Source organism: Trichosurus vulpecula, chromosome 5, assembly GCF_011100635.1.
Source record: "Trichosurus vulpecula isolate mTriVul1 chromosome 5, mTriVul1.pri, whole genome shotgun sequence".
NCBI lineage: Eukaryota > Metazoa > Chordata > Mammalia > Diprotodontia > Phalangeridae > Trichosurus > Trichosurus vulpecula.
Window position 1 is genome coordinate 236,783,838 of NC_050577.1, and position 18,929 is coordinate 236,802,766.

General features: G+C 37.4%; 1 protein-coding gene across 1 annotated transcript in view; it reads right to left on the bottom strand.

Moving 5' to 3' along the window:
• OTOGL (otogelin like) overlaps positions 1–17,510 on the bottom strand; it is a 194,270-nt gene extending 176,760 nt beyond the window's left edge. Inside the window, exons 1-7 of the mRNA XM_036761187.1 lie at positions 17,432–17,510; positions 15,874–15,916; positions 13,641–13,689; positions 10,073–10,139; positions 7,582–7,680; positions 4,959–5,110; positions 786–907 (exon numbers count right to left, since the gene is read on the bottom strand). Of these exons, the coding sequence (XP_036617082.1) occupies positions 786–907; positions 4,959–5,110; positions 7,582–7,680; positions 10,073–10,139; positions 13,641–13,689; positions 15,874–15,916; positions 17,432–17,510 (611 nt within the window). The remainder of the gene's footprint in view (positions 1–785; positions 908–4,958; positions 5,111–7,581; positions 7,681–10,072; positions 10,140–13,640; positions 13,690–15,873; positions 15,917–17,431) is intronic.
• Between the last annotated feature and the right edge of the window lie 1,419 nt (positions 17,511–18,929).

Sequence of the window (18,929 nt, forward strand, 5' to 3'; positions counted from 1 at the left end):
AGCTGAGTATGAATCTTTAGCAGTTCATTTGCTGAGTGTCCCGTGCCATCTAATCTCAATATTCTAACAGGTTAATGCTAGTATCTGAATTATAGAATTTTTTTCTGAGCTATACAGAATCTTGGAGAACATCTAGGCTAAATTCATCTCACGATATGGAAAACAAGACCCAGGGAGGTAAAGTATATTTTGGGGGAGCTTTTTTTTAACCATTTTAAAACAAGATCTTTTGCTAGGATGATAATAATTATAGAAATAATTGTATTATACGTGTCTATAGCTGTACTCCCTCCACCCCAAAACCTAAGAGGCATCAGGTATAGTAGAAGGGTACTGAACTTGGAGCCAGAAGAGCTAGATTCAAATTTTGACTCTGATTCATTACTATGTGACTCTGGGTAAGTCATTGATTCTTTGTCTCATTTTCCTCATCCCTAAAATGATTGTAAGGACAGTGCTCTGTGTGCATGTGTGTGTGTGTGTGTGTGTGTGTGTGAGAGAGAGAGAGAGAGAGAGAGAGAGAGACAGGATGCTGTAGTGAATGACTGAAAGCTCCTCACTTTCTAAGTGCTGAGGATACAGATACAAAAGTGAGATGGTCCCCGAATTAAAGGAATTTACATCTTAATGGCTTCTGTTAAATTATTGTAATTTCTCAGTAGGTAAATTCTTAGGTTTATTTTAGAAGATGAAATGCTACCTTCTTATTCCCAAAAACTCATTTGCACTTTGAGCTGCTTTGAAATTACATTGCAAATTTCATTTGAGTGACTATCAGATCATACCTGATTCCATCTTTCTTTACTTCATGACCAGAAATGAGAATTTCTTCTTGGCTTGAAAAGAACAAGCTGACTGACCGATGGCAATAGTACACAGAACCAGTGCACTTAGGACTATTATGAACCTGGAAGGGAGAAAAATAAACACAGTTGATGGGAGCCAAGGAAAAAAACATAAGTTGACCAGAGTTGCATTTCCACAGTCCCATTACTTCTTGGCACTTTACGAATGATATATAACTACACTTAGGGATTGCTTACTTTACCAATGGAAAGGTTAGAACAGAAGAGAAAATGCTTTCTCTAACTGAAATGTCAGGGAAAATTTAGGGAGATGCTATCTTGAGCTTAGAAATCAGTGAAGAGAATTGGTTTGGTAAAACATATACACATATATACGTATAGATAGATATAGATATGTGACTCAAGCCTTATTGGGTTGGTTTCAGCATTGTTTGGTCTTACATTTATATAGCACCATTTTCTTTTCAAGACCTGAAACTACCCATGTTGGGTTTTAGAACTCAAAAGCCCCATATCATGTATTGGAAACAAGTAGTTCTACTGAGCTCCAGACAATATGTTTGTAACTTGATGTCACTTGTTAGAGGATCATAAAATATGCTTTGAATTGAGCACAGCCAAGGATATTTGGAAGTCTGCATGGCATAGTGCATTAAGGATAGGAGCTGGAACTAGGACTACCTGGGTTCAAGTTCTGCCTTTGATTTTTACTAGATGGGTGATTCTGGTCATGCCATTTGACCCTTCAGTAACCCAGGCAGCTGTCTGAGTCTGAGACTAGAAGTTGCGTGGTGGGCACTGATTTTCCCCAGTAGAGGTAATTTTGATATCTGGGTGTTCCCAGAAGTCTTAGTTCAGCTTTAAGTTTTAAGAGCTTAAAATTTCATTAAGACTTGTAAGATACTCCGCATATGAGTATATAGAGATATTTGCAGATACACACACACATAAATATGGAAAAGGGAATATTAGGAGGGGAGAGAGAGGGCAGGAAGAGAGCAAGAGTATGAAAAGAAAGAGATGGAATTCTAGATGTTGCCAATCTACAATGGTGTAGGGAATAGAGTTTCCATACTGAGAGTACACTACATTAATGAAATCACAGGTCCATACTGAAAACAAAAAAAGTGTAGAAGGTGGCATATACAGCTTCACTAAATAAAAAAAAAAGTTCCATTTGAGAATCTGAGATTCCATGAACAAAACCACCGTGATGGAAACAGCATCTCTTAAAAGTAGAAAAAAGAACTAGGGTTTGTAACAAGCTTAATACATAAATATAATCCTTTCTTGAGCCTAACATTCACAAAACATTTCTAAATCACCTGTTGTATATGGAGGGCAACGAGGTGGTGCAGGGGACAGAGCACTAGCCCTGGAGTCAGGAGGACCTGAGTTTAAATCCATCCTCAGACGATTACTAGAGGGTCAACCCTGGTTTAGTCACTTTATCAATCCTGTTTGCCTCAGTTCCTCACCTGTAAAAATGAGCTGGAGAAGGAAATGGCAAACCACTCCAGTATCTTTGCCAAGAAAACCCCAAATGGGGTCCCAAAGAGTCAGACACTATTGAAACTACCCAACAATGAGAACAATTACACGCAGACTACTATGCTAGGTAAAAGAGAGACACAAATTTACCCTAATGGAACTTAGAGTCTTAGAAGGGGATAAGATCCAATACCAGTAACTATATATAATACACAATAATTCATTAATAAATTCATTATAAAGGTGCATAATGAAGTGCTGTTTGAGATATGAAAGAGGAAAGATGATTGCCAACAGAGGTGGTTAGGGATAGCTTTATGGAGAAGGTGTCATTTGGCTCTTAGTGGATAGTGAGAAGAATTAAACGATGTTACGTGACCAGGTCTATTTGTAACAAAGATTATTATGGCATTGAATATGCCAGACTTGGAAGGGAAAAAGAGGAGGAAAAGAAGCTTTATTAGATGGATATTAAAAAGTAATCCAGAGAAGCAGTAGCAAGAGTTTGCCCTAGGGTAATGGCAATGAGAACAGAAAGGAGGGAAGGAATATAAAAATATCATGAAGATAGAAAGACATGACTTTGGCAAATGGTTGGATACGTGTGAGAAAGAGCAAAGTCAAAGACAAAGCCAAGGTTTGGCATTACCCATCACAGCCCTTTCCATTCATGAATCTTGTTCTATTTTGAGTTATGATTATTTGTGTATTTGTCTTTTCCCCGTTACTAGATGGTATGCTCCATGAGGGCAATGGGCATATCTGATGTATCTGTGTTTCTCTCCAAAAAATCCAGCACAGTTATTTGCATTTATTTGGAGCTTAGTAAGTGGTAACTGAACTTGAGTGTGAAGAATTGATCATTCAATCAATAAGCATTTATTACCTATAGACTTTGTGCTAGGCAAGGTATCTAGGGCCCCAATTTATCATATGATCCTAGATTTAGCTGTAAAAGAGACACGGGGTCATAGGATCACAGATTTAAAACTGAAAGGGAACTTAGAGATCATTCTCCAAATGACTCCAAAACCAGGACTTACTGCACCAAGCAAGACAGGTAAAAAACAAAGGGCAAGCAGGAAGGGCTGGTGGCACTAAGCCCTGGGAATCTGGGGCAGCATGAGAAAGGTCAGGCCAGTGGAAAAAGAGCACCTGAGGTGGGGTCCGTAGAAGAAGAAGTCCAGGAAGGTAGAATAGGAACACTAGACACAAACAAAGTCTTCCTACCTACTTCTTTTTCCTGGAGCCAGCCCTGTCTGTGTCACAGATGCAGACAGATTCGTGATCCTGTTGAGTCATTACACTCCATTTAGTAACTTTCAACATGACCTATTTCCTCCCTGGGATTCAAGAATTTAATGACCTTTCTTTCTGTTGTTACTGTGGTTTTAAAAAGCCTCTCTGACTTCTTTCAGTGTGTGGGCTCCTTTCCTTTTATCAGCACTTATTTCCATTCCTTTGTCATTGGGCCACCTGTTTTGTCTCCCTCCTCTGCCATCATTCTTTTGTTTCTGCTATCAAAACTATGCCATCTGCATATATTAATCTCTTGTTGCATGTGGGAGGAGGAGAGAGTTCGAGCTATTCCAAACAAAGACATGAGAGAAAAAGAAAAAAGTTTCAGCAAATCAAGACAGTGGGAAACTTCAGCTCTTAAATCCTCCATGGCTTCAAAATGCTTCTTCAACATGTACAAGTAATCTCCATGTACATCTGTGCTGAATGAAATACACTCCCTTTCCATCAACATGAGCTTTCTATCTAAAGAGGGTAATGCTATAAGAATAAAGATGAAAAGGCTTAACTTAGAAGAGAGGTAGTATGGAATGATGGATAGAAAGTCAACCTTGGAGCCAGGAAGACTAAGATTATTCAAGTCCTGTCTGTCACGTGCAAGCCATGGGACCACGGGCAAGTCATTTAACCCCCAAATACACACACGCACACACAAACTGAAATTCTGAAAATCAAGGAAGAGATAAACAAAACTAAATATTTAAAAGTGTTTATTTGGCAAACAAATCTGAGCTGATTTTTCAAAAACAATGAATAAAACAGATAAACCATGAGTTAATTTGATTTTTCTAAAAGAGGAGAAAGCAAATTTCTTAACCTCTCTATGCTTCAGTCAACTCTCTGAACTATAAGTTATAGGGGAGTAGCCAATCTACATCAATGGAAGGAGTCTCCACACTGAGAGTTCCCCCCATGAATGAAATGACTGTTCCAGATCCCCACTCTCCCATACACACACACACACCCAAAATATGTAGAAGGAAGAAGTATCACTGAGGAAGAAGAGGAAATGTGAGAAGGAAGAAACAGTGAGGTATTCATTCACCCTACTCTCTCCAAACTTCAAAAAAAATACTCAAATGATATATCTTAAGGATAAAGATGCATCACCTAACAAAAACTGATTTTCAAAAATCAGTGGCAGCAGAGTATGTTTGGGTGGCCTGATAAGTGCATTCCCACCCAAATATTCTCCTTCCTTCACCCTTGCTCCCATACTCAGGCTGGACTAAAAGGTTGACTTAGTCCATTCAGTATCCTCCACCACCTAGAAGCACTTCAAGATGCTATCATCATCCTATATTTTCCATTATGCATCAAGATCTTTTTAAGGACAGTTACTTCCATCCCTGGGCTACCTACCCAAACGGTGTACTGGGGTTCTTGGGCACAGTCTTTTGCCAAAATGTAAGAACAGTTTCCAGGGAAGTAATAGTAGATGCCATCAAATGTTTCAAAATGGTATTGCCCCCAGGTTTTGCAGATTCCATCTCTCTCCTTACCTGTGTTAGGTACTGAAGGAAACAAAGCAAAATTAGCAAGATCCAAAAAATGGTCATATTTCTGCAAGAAGAATAACCAATTCAGCTTCCCATTTTAAAAGGTGCATGCTTAATTCTGATCATTCAATTATCATAATCAATATTGCAACATCTATTGTAGGATCTCCAGATGTGGCTTCAATCTAGCTTCAGATACTTATCATCCATGTGACCGTGAAAAAGTCATTTAGCCTTTATTTGCTTCAGTTTCCACATTTGCAAAAAATAGAGATAATAATAAATCTTACCCCCCAGGGTTATTGTGGGGATAAAATGAAAAAATTTTATCTATAAAATGCTTTACAAACCTTAAAGTAAAATGGAAATGCTATATAAACACATCTACATATTATATGTGTTTATTTACATATGATGTACTTATACATTATATATACATATATGCACAGACACGTACATATACATACATATATGTGAAATATACACACATAAATATATGCATATTTATGTATATACATGTGTGCATATAAATATATGCAAGTATTTATGTTATTATGTACATATATTATATAATATATTATCATGTATAATATATTATATTACATATGCATATTATATGCTTATATATTTATATATACACACATATATACATATATATGTATATGAAAAATTATTTGATAGGATTTGCATGATGTTGAAGAGTAGGAAGGTGTTGTCAATGGGGAATGGCTAAACAATAAGTGATATGTTCACATAATGAAATACTTATGTCACAAAAAAAGATGAAGCTGAAAAATATGAAGAAGCATAGGAAGATGGATAAAAACTGATGGAAAGTGAAGTAAGCAGATCCAGTGGAGCCTTTGAGAGGCCCACCCAGATTTGGAGTCACAAAGACTCAGGTTCAAATTCAAACTCAGATACTTACTAGCGGTGTGACTCTGGGTAAATCACTTAAACTCTCTGTTTCCTTATCTGTAAAATGAAGGGATTGGATTCAAAGTCCTTTAAGGCTCCTTTCAGTTCTAAATCTATAATCCTATGATCCTTCCATTTTATGCATGAGAAAAATTAATTCTCAGGATGTTAAGAGGATTTTCCTAGAGTTGTGCAGTGAGTGATGGTAGAATTGGAGCTGCATTCCAGATCTTGACTCCAAAACAAGAGCTCTTGAAGCAAACCCCAAGAAATGAAGGATTGTCAATGAAATAATAGATTTCTCCAATATCTAGTCAAATGCAAACAATGCGTGCTTCCCTAATAGCAGGGGTTGTTCCATTCTTGTCTTTGTATTCCCATTGCCCAGTGACTGTGACCTAGTCAGTGCTTAATAAATATATCTTGAATTAAATTGACATAAGAAATATGTATTATTCAAGAAATTTATGTAGAATTTAGCAATCTATAAAATCAAGTTGTAATAAATTCAAATAAAAGAAACCCTTTATCTGTACTGCTTCTTCCTCTTGTGTATGACCTCACATTTCTTACTACTTTTCCTACCACATTTCCCAACTTCTACCCCTTCCTGGGTACCACTCCTATTCACTTGGGTGGAACTAAGGAAAGGAGACAATCAGGTCGTATAGAAAGAGAGTTGGCCAGAGAGTCAGGAGATCTGTATTCATTGGCTTCATCATGTCATACAACTTCTTACAATTTCTTATAGTTTCTTAGGAGCATTCCATAACATAATGTGCATTGATGTTGTTTCCCAGTCTTTGCTACCACAAAAGCACTCTATGTTGGTTCATTAGTGATTGATTCTTTAAGCTCCAGATCTTCATCTGTCAAAGGAGGGAATTAGACCAGAGGACCTTTCCATCCCTACTCCTCTTCCTCACCCTGCCCATTCTCCATAAAACCTTCCCTTTGTAGCAGGAAAAAAGATTCCAGCACTTTGATTTGCACTAATGGGACAAAAAATAAGTCTCAGATCTACTAACCATTCTAAGTATAAGCCACTCACAAAAATAAAATGAATAGATTGAGACAGTAAGCTTATGATACTGCTGTTTTTAATCAAATAGGTTGACCTTCTACAAAATTTAGCCTTTTCATTTAGCAATGATATGCTCCTTTCATGCTCAGAATCTCAACCTCCCCTCCCCCAAATCATTCAAAACAATGACAAATGAGCATGTTATGGGGTCATGATCAGTCACTGGCTCTAAATAATGTCTTATTTGTAAAAACAATTTAGGTAGGCAATTAGTGAGAACCCAAACTCAATGCCTTGGCTCCATCTAAAGTAGAAGAGCAGCTTGTGAAAATAGAATGGAGAAATGGGAAGGTAAGTGTATCTATTTTCTTTTACATTGGTTTTTAAATTACCTTAAATTGCCCAGCTCGAATTGAAGAGTTTCCAGTAGATTTACATTATGATTGCCATGTAGCTCTATGGATGAATGCTACTATAGCAAACTATCCCATCAATTTTCCCTCAATTAAGAAATTGGATTCCCCTGCATATCTCTGAAACTTACCAATCTGGCACCTTTCCCCAAGGGCCTGAAATATCTGACAGTCACATGTACCAGCCGCAGAACAGAAAGCCCCATTTAGGCATTCATGAGGGCAAGAACCTGCAAATCAAAAAATAGTTGACTTCTGGAATGCATCGCTTCATATAAACACAATAGATCAAGGTTTAGCTTGGGCTAAACTTAGCTATTGTTAACTCAAACAGAGCCCAGCTCCACCAGGGCTCTGGCTAAAACAGTTAACCAATAATGTCCCTCAGTTCATTTCACAGTGTATGCTCCAAAGCAGGGAGAGAGGCTTGCAAAGCTCAAAGTAACTCAGGAGCAAAGGTTAACCTCTTCCAAGCAATTGAAAGGTCAAGTTCCCATGTAAGGAATCCAAATCCCAGTTGACAAGAACCAGAAATATACAAGCTGCAGATGATTCCGTTGACAAAGCTTGGCAGGAGTTGTACATATGTTCAACTCTTCCTCACAACTTGATACAGTATTAAGAAGTCTCAACTAGACATCAAACAGATCAGTTATAAAATCCCATTTAAAAGTTCTTCTCCCTTCCCATCCCCTCACCCTCCTCCCAAAATGCCCTTGTTCATCATTTCCTGGAAAATATTATTCAGGAAAATGAGAGTCATTGGGAACAGAAAATTTCATGGCCATCCATCATGAGGGGTACAAAAACTGAAAACTATAATGCTGATGCTTTGTTTGATGTTCACAATCTAAATATTTCATTTAAAGTTTGTATATTGTTCTTTATGCAGAGTTAAAAATGAAGCGCTCTCTCAGGCCCACACTTTAAAGGCAGAGAACAAAGTTATTGTCAGCCTATGTGAAAATATTTTTTTCTTTTATGTCAAGAAAAATAACATGGCCCCAGGGGACTGGACTAAGCTGCAGGAAGCCAGAAACTAAGGGTTCTAACTCTAATTTTGCCTCTACTCACTGGGTGATCTCAAAAAAAAAGTGAGTCACAGTTAAAAGCTATCCTCCATATCTATTGAGAACAGGACAAGAGGGAATAAGCTCAGATTACAGTTGGAAGTATTTAAGTTACTCATCAGGGAGTGCTATATAAGAATGGTGAGCCACCGGAACTCATCACCAAAGCAACTTGTTCATTTTCAATGGAGATTTTAAAGGAAAGGGTAGATAACTATCTTTCTGTTCTGGTTTATGCACAAGATTTTCCAAAGGGAGGGGGAAGGACTTTTTGACCTCTTAAATTCCTTCCCCTACCCCCTTAAGGTCCTATAATGCTATTTTTATAATGAGCCAAATGGTCTAAATGAGTGCTGTCAAATCTAAATAGGGGCCACTAATCTATACATAAGGATTCCCAAGGGCCACATATTGACTTCATTTTAAAATGTAACATAATCTATGTTTTATTATATTTTATTTATTTTGTTAAATATTTCCCAATTACATTTTAATCAAATTTCCCAATGTAATTTCCCAGTTAGATTTTAATCTAATTCTGGCTGCACTTGGGAGTGTTGCAGCCCCATGCCATCCATAGGCTGCCCATAGGCAACTCTGGTCTAAACACATTTTAATTGGGGAAAAAACTAATTGATGTGATTATGCTCATAAATATTGATAAGTGATCAGGATCTTCTGGAAGACTAGATAGAGAGTCAGCCTCAAATCCAAGAAGAACTCCTGCCTATAACCCATAATGGCTGTGTGACTCTGGACATGGCTCTTTCTCAGTGCTCTAGGCAACTCTCTAGGACTAAATTGGCAGGGAAGTTGCCAACCTGCTTTGGGAGAGGGAATTCTTCTGCCAGGAGCTCCCCATGCCAATGACGTCAGATCCAGTCCCTATCATATGTTCTTAAATCCATATGTGTTTTATCTTTTATCTTTTTAATCTTTTATCTTTTATTCCCTGTACACTTATAAACTATTTTTAAAATTAATGCCTTTTCAAATGGGTCAATGTTTCAAAATACAAAGGCAAATAAAAGTCTGTACAAAGGATCCCATAAAATGAATGAGATATAAGCTTCTCCTCTTAAAAATGACAGCCCTTGTCCAATCGTGTTATTTATGTCAAATAGCAAACATGAAGGCAAAGGAGTAATGAGCATTCAAAGCTCAAGGATGAGAATATCTTTCTCATCTATTTCACAAATTAAATTTCAAGCACCTCAAAAATTATGGAATGTCTGAATTCTGGCGTTTGGAAGCAGAGGGTTGGTAGAAAAAATGCAAAGTGACAATAGCTACTTCAGAAAGAGGAGCCTCCACTTTTTCTTTACTTGAATGAGAGTCATCTTTGTCTTAACATTGTAACTAAATCACTAAAAACATAGAGTCCTCAATGGAAAGGGTGCTTAAATGCTTATTCCTCTTTCCATCACTTGGTCCCCCCCTGACTCAGTCCCACCAAATGTAAAATAGGAACAATAAAGAAGCCAGGTCTTTCATTGCATTTGTCCCTCAAGGAGGACATATTGAGAAGAAGAAATAAAGATAAAACACTGACCTACTGATTGGCTCCTTCCTCGAATAGAGGCTTCGTAAAGATAATTCCTTGAATCTGACTCTTCAAACTTTGAAATAGAGGAAAAAATGGTGAAATAATTGTACATTCCAATTATATTGCACATTTCTTCTGAAGATATCAAAATGATTCCTCTTCTATTATCTAATTTAGCTAATGTATAACTAGATTATATAAAAATTATGGTCAATTTCACAACTAAAGGTGATAGGATTAAATGATTAAAGAATCCTGGATTTGGAATCAGAGATCCTGGGCCAGATGGTTATCACTTGAGTGACCATAAGTAAGTCACTTCTCCATGCAGAGCCTCGGTTTCTCCATCTATCAAATGAGAGCTGGCATATAGCAAACACTATTTGAATATTATTGATATAATTATCATTATTATGTGCTCATAACTATGTATTTTCTGCATACCCATTGCGTACAAGTCCAAAGATTCTATGAGAATCAATGCAGCATAATAAGAGGTGGCATGATAAATTTTTAAAGTTAGAAACAGCTGCTAGTGCAGTGGATAGAGTACTCAGTCCAGAGTCAGAAAGACCTGAGTTCAAATACAGCCTCAGTCATTTATTAGCTGTGTGACTCTGGGTAAATCATTTAACCTTTGTTTACCTCAGTTTCCTCAATTATAAAATGAGTATAATTATAGCACCTACCTTTCAGGGTTGTTGTAAGGATCAAAAAAAGATAATATTTGTAAAGAAAAAAAGCAATTAGCACCATGCCTGGCACATAGTAGGTGTTATATAAATGCTTATTCTCCACCCTTCCCCTCACAAACTGTGTTGGACTTACAATCAGGAGCTAACTGGGTTTGAATTATACATCAAACGCTTACTAGCTCAGTGACCCCAGGCCCAGGGTCCATCTGTTCATTTTCCTCTTTCTGGTTTCATCTCTAAATGCCTCAATCATGATCTGACTTCACTGTGTCTCTCATCAAGATTTCTATAAACTCATTTTGCCCTCCATTGCTTCTCACTGATTTTTAAGGTGATGACATTCACAATCTTCTACCATTGTACTCTGAGGATAAATGAATGAAGAAAACATTTGTTAAGTGCTCCCCATGTGCCAACAAGTTGACATCCTGTCCTAGTGTTGCCATTGGCTGCCATATCTCTCTGTTTGGCAAGGAGATCCAGTGTTTGCTGAGGGAGGTAGTTTCTAGGTTCTTTTGGTCTTCTCCATGCAACATTTAAATCTCACATTGACAGAGATAGGCTAATAACTTAGAGTTCGTAACCACTAACTACATTGGTCAAAGTCTGATGAATAAAAACTAACCAAGCAAAGTGCCTCCATTCTAAGATGAGATCTAATCTTTGAATACATTTCCTCTTGCTAGAAGGATCAAAGTCTTAGCACCTTAGTTCTTTCTTAGAAAGTCCCTTTAATTCTAGTCACCTTCCAGTTGTCAAACTCCACACCATTCAGGGCTTCTGAATGATAAAGGCCTACTGTATGACTCTCTGCCATAAGCCAGAAGCAGGATTCCATTAGGTAGAGAAGGGGATTGAGGACCTTGCAGCTAGGTACCATAGTGGTGAGAGTACCTGGCCTGGAGTAAGAAAGACATGAGTTCAAATGTGACATCCAACAGTTCCTAACTGTGCGACCCTGGGCAAGTCACTTAATCTCTGTCTGCCTCAGGTTCTTCAACTGTAAAATAAGGATCATAATAGCACCTACTTCAAAGGGTCAAATGAAGCAATATTTGTAAAAGTGCTTAAATAAAATAATATTTGTAAAATAGCACACAATCTAGAACATTGTAGGCACTTTACAAATACTTATTTCCTGATTCCAAACCTGGTCCGCTATCTACTATACCCCATGACCTCAATGGAAAAGGTAAGACTCCAAAAAGCCACAGATGAAAAACTTGCAGGTTGTAGGTTGGAATTCTGACTTTCCTATGAACTTATCATGTGGCCTAAGAATGTTGTACAATAGGATTTCCATGCTAAACAGTTGAGACAATCAGATACCTCAATACACTAAGTTGTAGAATGTCAGATGGTATTAAAAGGGAAGGAAGGGACCCTACTTGACCAATTCAAGAAAAGTCCTCACCAGATGACTGAGAAACAGAGAGTAATATCAGCTCTCTCTTCTTGTTTCTCCTGGAGAAGTTTTTGTCTATAATATTCATGGTCTGTGACCCCCTAGCCATCCATTCACCTAGGTTCTAAACATCAAAATTTGAAGCCACGTAAGCAATTAACATATTTCTCCCCACTTCCCAATAGGAACTCTGTGTTCTAGCCAACCTGGACAACTCTGTACCCTGAGCATTGCCTGTGAATTCTCCACGGTGCTGCTCATACAATCCCCTATGCTAGAACTGGCCTTGTCTCCTACTCCCCATCATGCTTTAAACTCCAGTTAAGAGTCAGTTCCTGCATGAACCCTCCTCTAATCTCATCAAGGGGAATCTTTTCCCTCTCAGCCCTCACATAACACTTTGGATTTTTTTCTCATGTATTTAGTTATGCCCACATCATAGCCTACTACTAGACTTTCAGATCCATGAGGAAAAGGATCCATTTTTAGTCCAACTTTACTTCTCCCCTAGTACTTCATATAATGCTCTATAAATGGCATTTGTTGAATTGAGTGGAATTTTAGTTCATGGCACCATCTTGACAGGACTGTGGGTCATAGGATCCTAGAACTAAAACTGGAAAAGAGCTCATAAATCATCTAACCCAAACCACACATTTGAAAGAAAAGGAAACTGAAGCCCAGGGAGGTAAACTGAGAAGGAGGTGAGAATTGAACTCAACTCTAACTGAGGCAGCAAGGTGGCATAACGGGTGGACTATTGGTGTTGGAGTTAGAAAGACATGAGTTCAAATCATGCTTCAGATACTTGCTGGCTGTGCGACCCTGGGTAAGTCACTTAACTTCTTTCAGCCTCAGTTTCCTCATCTGAAAATGGGGATAATAACACCACCTACCTCCCAGGGTTGTGAAGATCAAATTCCATATGTAAAGTGCTTTGAAAACTTTCAGAAGCTATATAACACTATTTTTATTCTGACTCCAAAAGTTCTCTTTCCACTGTACCAAATTGCCTTTCAGCAAAAAATAATAATAATAATAATAATAATAACCCCCTGGAAAAGTGCAGCCCCCATCCTGGGAAACCACCATAGCTCACAACTATCCCATTTGCAAGAAAGTGTGTCTACTCTTTCAATGTCCATTGTTTCCTTAATTACCACACTATTTCTGAATCTCTCTTTCCATCAGTATCTAACCATCAGAGCTCTGTTTTCCAGGAGCATGTGAATTAATCAGCATGGAGACTGGGCAGATAAGTCCTGAAAGGCATTTTGCTCCAAATCATTGAGAGTTGAATATGAATTTGAGAATTTCAGCAAAGAACCCACAAAAAAGCTTTGCCTCTTCCTCCTCTCTCCTGTCTTGTTGTGAGTCACAAAGACTTCATTGTTGGAGTGACAGTGGAGTTCCATCAGGGAGGGGATTATTTCTCAGCCTCTTTCTGGGTTGGAAGCGTGACCTACCTACCTACCTGGGCTGCAAGGGGAGTTCTTTTCTGTCGAATTGCATTAAATTGGTTTCTGGAAGAAAACAGAAAAGATCTTGTATAATCACAGGTCCCTAAGCAACCTGAACAAGCCTTTCCCAAGAGAGAGCTGCTGTTTTTCCTCCTGATTTCCATCACTTTATCAAAGAGGTCTTTCTTGGGTTAATGTTTAAAAGGTCGATTTGAGGGGTGGGGGAAAGGAAGGATCTGAGGAGCTGGCTTGGGGGGCTGGGGCCGTGTCATTTTACAAAATTTGAGATCGTCCACCAACCTAATATAAACTCCCTGTTAGGGAGGAAACTTGTGTTTGGGGATAAAGGAATTTTAAAAAATAGGATAATACTATCAACTCTGAGACAATTCTATCCCCATGACTTTAGGGAATTCTGTAGATTGGTAAACATTGTATTCTGAAAGAACATATTTCCTTTTTTCCCGCAAATGGAACTTAATTCTTTAGTGTCAGCCTCAGAAATTTAACATGAGATCAATGTAAGTAGAGAAATAAAACTGCAAATTGATGGTATGTAATTTTGAATAAAAATCCAAATTTTCACTAAGAAGCTCAATTTAGTCTAGAAATCATATTTTGTGTTTCCTGCTAGAACCATGTTTTTTCTCTGAAGGACGTTTTATTCATTGAACTTTTCTTATAAACAGTGATAAAAACATGGTTTCTTTTGGGCATGGGATAGTGGACATTTGTAGGCTGTAACACATTACAAATGAAGAATTGCACAAGAAAAACAATTGATCCAAAATATTTATCAGGTACCTATTATGTACTACACACTGGAAGCACTGTAAAGGATGCCATTTAAGATATATATGACTGGGCCAGTCACACAGCAAACAGAGGGATAACCATTATAAAAGTGTGATCCACACGTATCTATTTGAGGTTGAGAGCTAGAGAGAAGCCCCCGGAAGGTTGAGTGCACTACGGATTTATTGGAGGACACAGCTGAGGATCATACCCAAGGCTGGGGAGACAAGGATGGAATGCTACATACATGATTGTAGAGAATACCCACATCTACATGCATCCATAAACTCTAGCAGTGATAAACACCTAATACCAATGTATCCATCAGTGATGAGACAGAAAGAGCACAATCACTGGAAGAAGCCTAAAAGGAAAAGCCACTATTGTGTATATACTCCAAGAAAGTAAAAAACTGGAGCCAAGATCCAATATGTGCTCAGTGATTTACAGCAGCACTCTTTAAGGAAGCAAAAAAAATGGAAACAAAGTGGGTACTTATTGAGTGGGAAATGGCTAAAAAAAAAGCCATAATTGTGGCATATAAATGGAATGGAATATTATTGTGCAATAAGAAATGACAAGTATGAGAAATTATGAGGAAAAGGAGGAAATATAAACTGTTATAGACTAGAATAATCAAAAGGACAGAAGGACTGAAAGAACAATATTTGCAGTGACTATAACAATGTAAGTGAAGTCACTAAAAGATAACCAAATTCTGAGTAACTGAAAGCAGTGAAGGTCGAGATAAAAGATAATGAAACACGACTTCCTCCTTATGTTGGAGTGGGAGGGAGGGGAGACCACTAGGACAGAATGTTGTATGCATGGTCAAATTTGGCCACTGCAATACATGTTTTACTTCATTGTTTTCTATGTCACAAAAGTAGGAAGGAACACTCTTTTTCTTCCAGAAATGATTACGATGTGTAAAAAAAAAATACTAATAAAATGTATTTTATTAGTTATTTACTTTAATGAGCAAATGAAATTACAAAATGCTACCTTCCTAATATCTTTAGTTATTTGGAATTACCAAGAATGTCTCTTTGGAAATTATAATAAAGAGAAACATAAATCACTGGCTCTGGAATCCAGGGACCTTGGTTCAAACCCTGCCTCTGCTCCTTATCATGTGACAGTGGGCAAGTCACTTAATTTTCTTGGGCTCCAGTTTCTTCAGCTGCAAAGTGAGAAGTTTTAACCAAATAACCTCTGAGAGCCCTTTCGGCTCTAAACCTAAGCTCCTATGACCCTATAATGTTTGGTTTCATAAATAAACAAATAGCGGCTGATTTTTAAGACATGGGGAATGTTTCCAAGAAGTATTTTTATGGAAAATTTCTTTTGTAGAATTACATGATTAATTCTGTCCAAAATTAAACAGGTAAATTTAGCTTTGCCCAATCTAATCAGTTTGATCTTGAGCTTGTATAAAGGAATAATACTCACTTTGATGCTCTTGTCAAGATGGATGATGCAAAGAAAGATCCTCCTAAAGGAAAAAAAAGTGCAAAAAAATAAATGGAAGAGAGAGAGAGAGAGAGAGAGAGAGAGAGAGAGAGAGAGAGAGAGAGAGAGAGAGAGATTGTTCCTTGTTTCCTTCTTTCCTTTTTTTAGACTGCTTAATAGGATATTATTTTAACTACCTTCTGCAGATGAGATTTCCTTTGGTCCCCATATAAGATAGGGATATTTCTATATAATTTTTTAACCACAGGATTTGTACCAAAGCTTTCCCTACCAGATGAAACTAAAGTAGAAAGAATTCATGCATCAGATAAAGCTTAGATGGCCTCCAAAATCCTTTCCTAATTATAAAATTCTATGAGAACCTGCGACACCTTAAGTCACTTTCAGATCTAGATACAGATATGCTCTGTAGCCTTTAAGGATAAAAGTGACCATATCTATAAAGTAGAAGATCCAAGGCAGTGTTTTACAGTGGAAGGGGGAGGGGATTTATAACCAGAAGACCTGGGTTCAAACTCCAAATCTCCTACTTATTTCCTGTGTGACCATGAATAAGTCACTTACCCTTTCTGGGCCTCAGTTCCCACAACTGTCAAATGAGAAGATTGAGCACACTGACCTCCAAAGCCCCTTCCAGCTCTGAACCTGTGAACTTAAATGATCTTTTGTAGCCCACTGATTCTTCCCCTCTGCTCTATATGTCCAAGGTATTTAAATGCACATCGGTTTTCTAGAAGGAGGAAAAAATCTAACACTGAACATGATGTGTTTTTCCTTTACCACTATTTTTAGGAAAGAAAATTTAAGAAATAAAACAATATTGAGCACTGTCCAACATAATTTCAAGAGTTACCTTTCTTAAAACATCCTATCATAACTAGAATGGTAGTACTGAGAAGAGACAGAACTTGACTACCACACATTTAAATTAGAAATACTTTTCATTTAAAGTAAACAGATCTTAAGAGGCAGCATAGTGAAGTGGCCACAGACATCAAGCCTCATATGAGAAAGGTCCACATTCAGATCCTGCCTTTGACATGTACTATCTATGTAACTTACAGGCAAACCATTGAACCTTTCAGTATCAAGCAACTCTCTAAAAGTATAAGTTAGCGATAAGCTGCTGATCTGTATCATTTTAGGGAGTTTTCACAGCAGGAGCACCCCATACAATGAAATCACAAGTACAGACAAAGCCAAAAAAAATGTTCAACATATTCTTAATTTAAAGCGACCAAAAAAAACCCCAAAATAACAACCAAAAAAGACTAGAACTCCTGACAATAAAACAGAAAAATGGATTTATGATAAGAATGCTAGCAAATTGAAGAGGAAAACAGAGTTCTCTAATTGTCTAAATGAAAAATCATTATAAAGGTTTTCAGAGATATTTTATACTTTTTTCCATCCATTCTTTGATTTTTTAATGATCTTTGAAGTATAAGAGGAGAAAACCCAGAACTCTTTCTGATCAATTACAAAACAAAAAAATAAATACAATAAACTAAGATAATAATTAATTAGAAGTCCTTACCTTGCAAGGAAAACAGCAGGGCGTGAATGATGAAAATATACCAGGGTATCATTAAATTGACTTTTCCCACAATGTTCATTTCAGTTCAGCCTCTCACCCAGAAATATATCCAAATTGTTGGCCTTGGCTATGAGGGCATCTTAGAGGTCTCTGTCTTTGTGGAGTATTTAAATACTTATTAACACGGATATGAAACAACACAGTAAACAAAAAAAGAAAAAGAACTGCCAGGGCCCCTAACTCCACACAACTTCAGAATCTTTTGAAATCTTGCCTGCAACTTCTCTGGCTGAGAGTCTCTCATTAGTGATGCATGGTGACTCTTACCTAAGCCCGTATTAGTTACACACACACACACACACACACACACACACACACACACACACACACCTGAAAATCTTGCTCCTTTTTGGGAGGGACTGAATCAACCTTTTACAGCATTTGAATGCAAAAAAAAAAGCAAGCTGTTGAATCTTCATGATGCTATGGCAGACATCTTACCAAATATTAGCCCATTTTTGTGGATTTCAAGCACTGAATGCATGAAACTCACTGTTTTCCTTTTTTGAAAAGCTACAAAAACCTTTACACTGATCTCTCATCATTGCTTTCCTAGAATACTTCAGATAGCTTTAGAAAGAAGCTAAGAAGGAATTAATGTAAAATGCAATTATTTCCATCTCTGGAGCCAATGTGTGGGCAAAGTCTACAAATGCTTTAGTCTGCTTCTATAGATATTTCTTTCCTACCTCCAACAGTGAAACATGAAGCCATTAAAAGAGACCAATGTCAATCATTTTTACTTCAATACTCTAAGGATCTGTGATTTTGTCCCATTGACTCCTTCATGAATGCAGATTGGAACACCTCTATGACTGTAATAGAAATCTTTTACCTTGGAAAAAAAAATTGAGTGACTCACCTAACCTTCATCCAGACTTCTCTACTCTGCACCCCACTTTTCCATTCTCCAAGATGAGTAGCTAAGTAGCCACAATAATAACCCTTTTATCATTCATTCTTCTCTGAGAAGCTCTCCGAATTTCATGTGTCCTTGTAAGTTATCTTTATAATATTTCACAAGAAGATTTCTAGAGGCAAGACAGATAGCTCTAAAGAATATTAAGTATAATAGGGTGAAATGTACATATTTCCTGTTATTGATGATCTTCCTGAATTATTATTGTTTTATAGATAAGGACAGAGTAAATAAGGAATGAATCCACCTTCATATAGGCCTTGTATCCTGACATAATACTAGACATTGGACTGCCAGTCTCCCTTGTAAAACACCAGAATTTGTCTCTTATTCTTCTTCATTGGTTGTCCAATGTTTTCAGTTAAAGATTCCTTTGTCATCTAAATATTTTTCACAAGGCATCTTCATGATTTATGTGAAATTTCTTACCCTCTTCCATACATCCCACAGACAACTTAACCTTGTTCTCATCTTCACATGTCATTATTTCTTGTGTCTCACTATCTACACATGTCACCA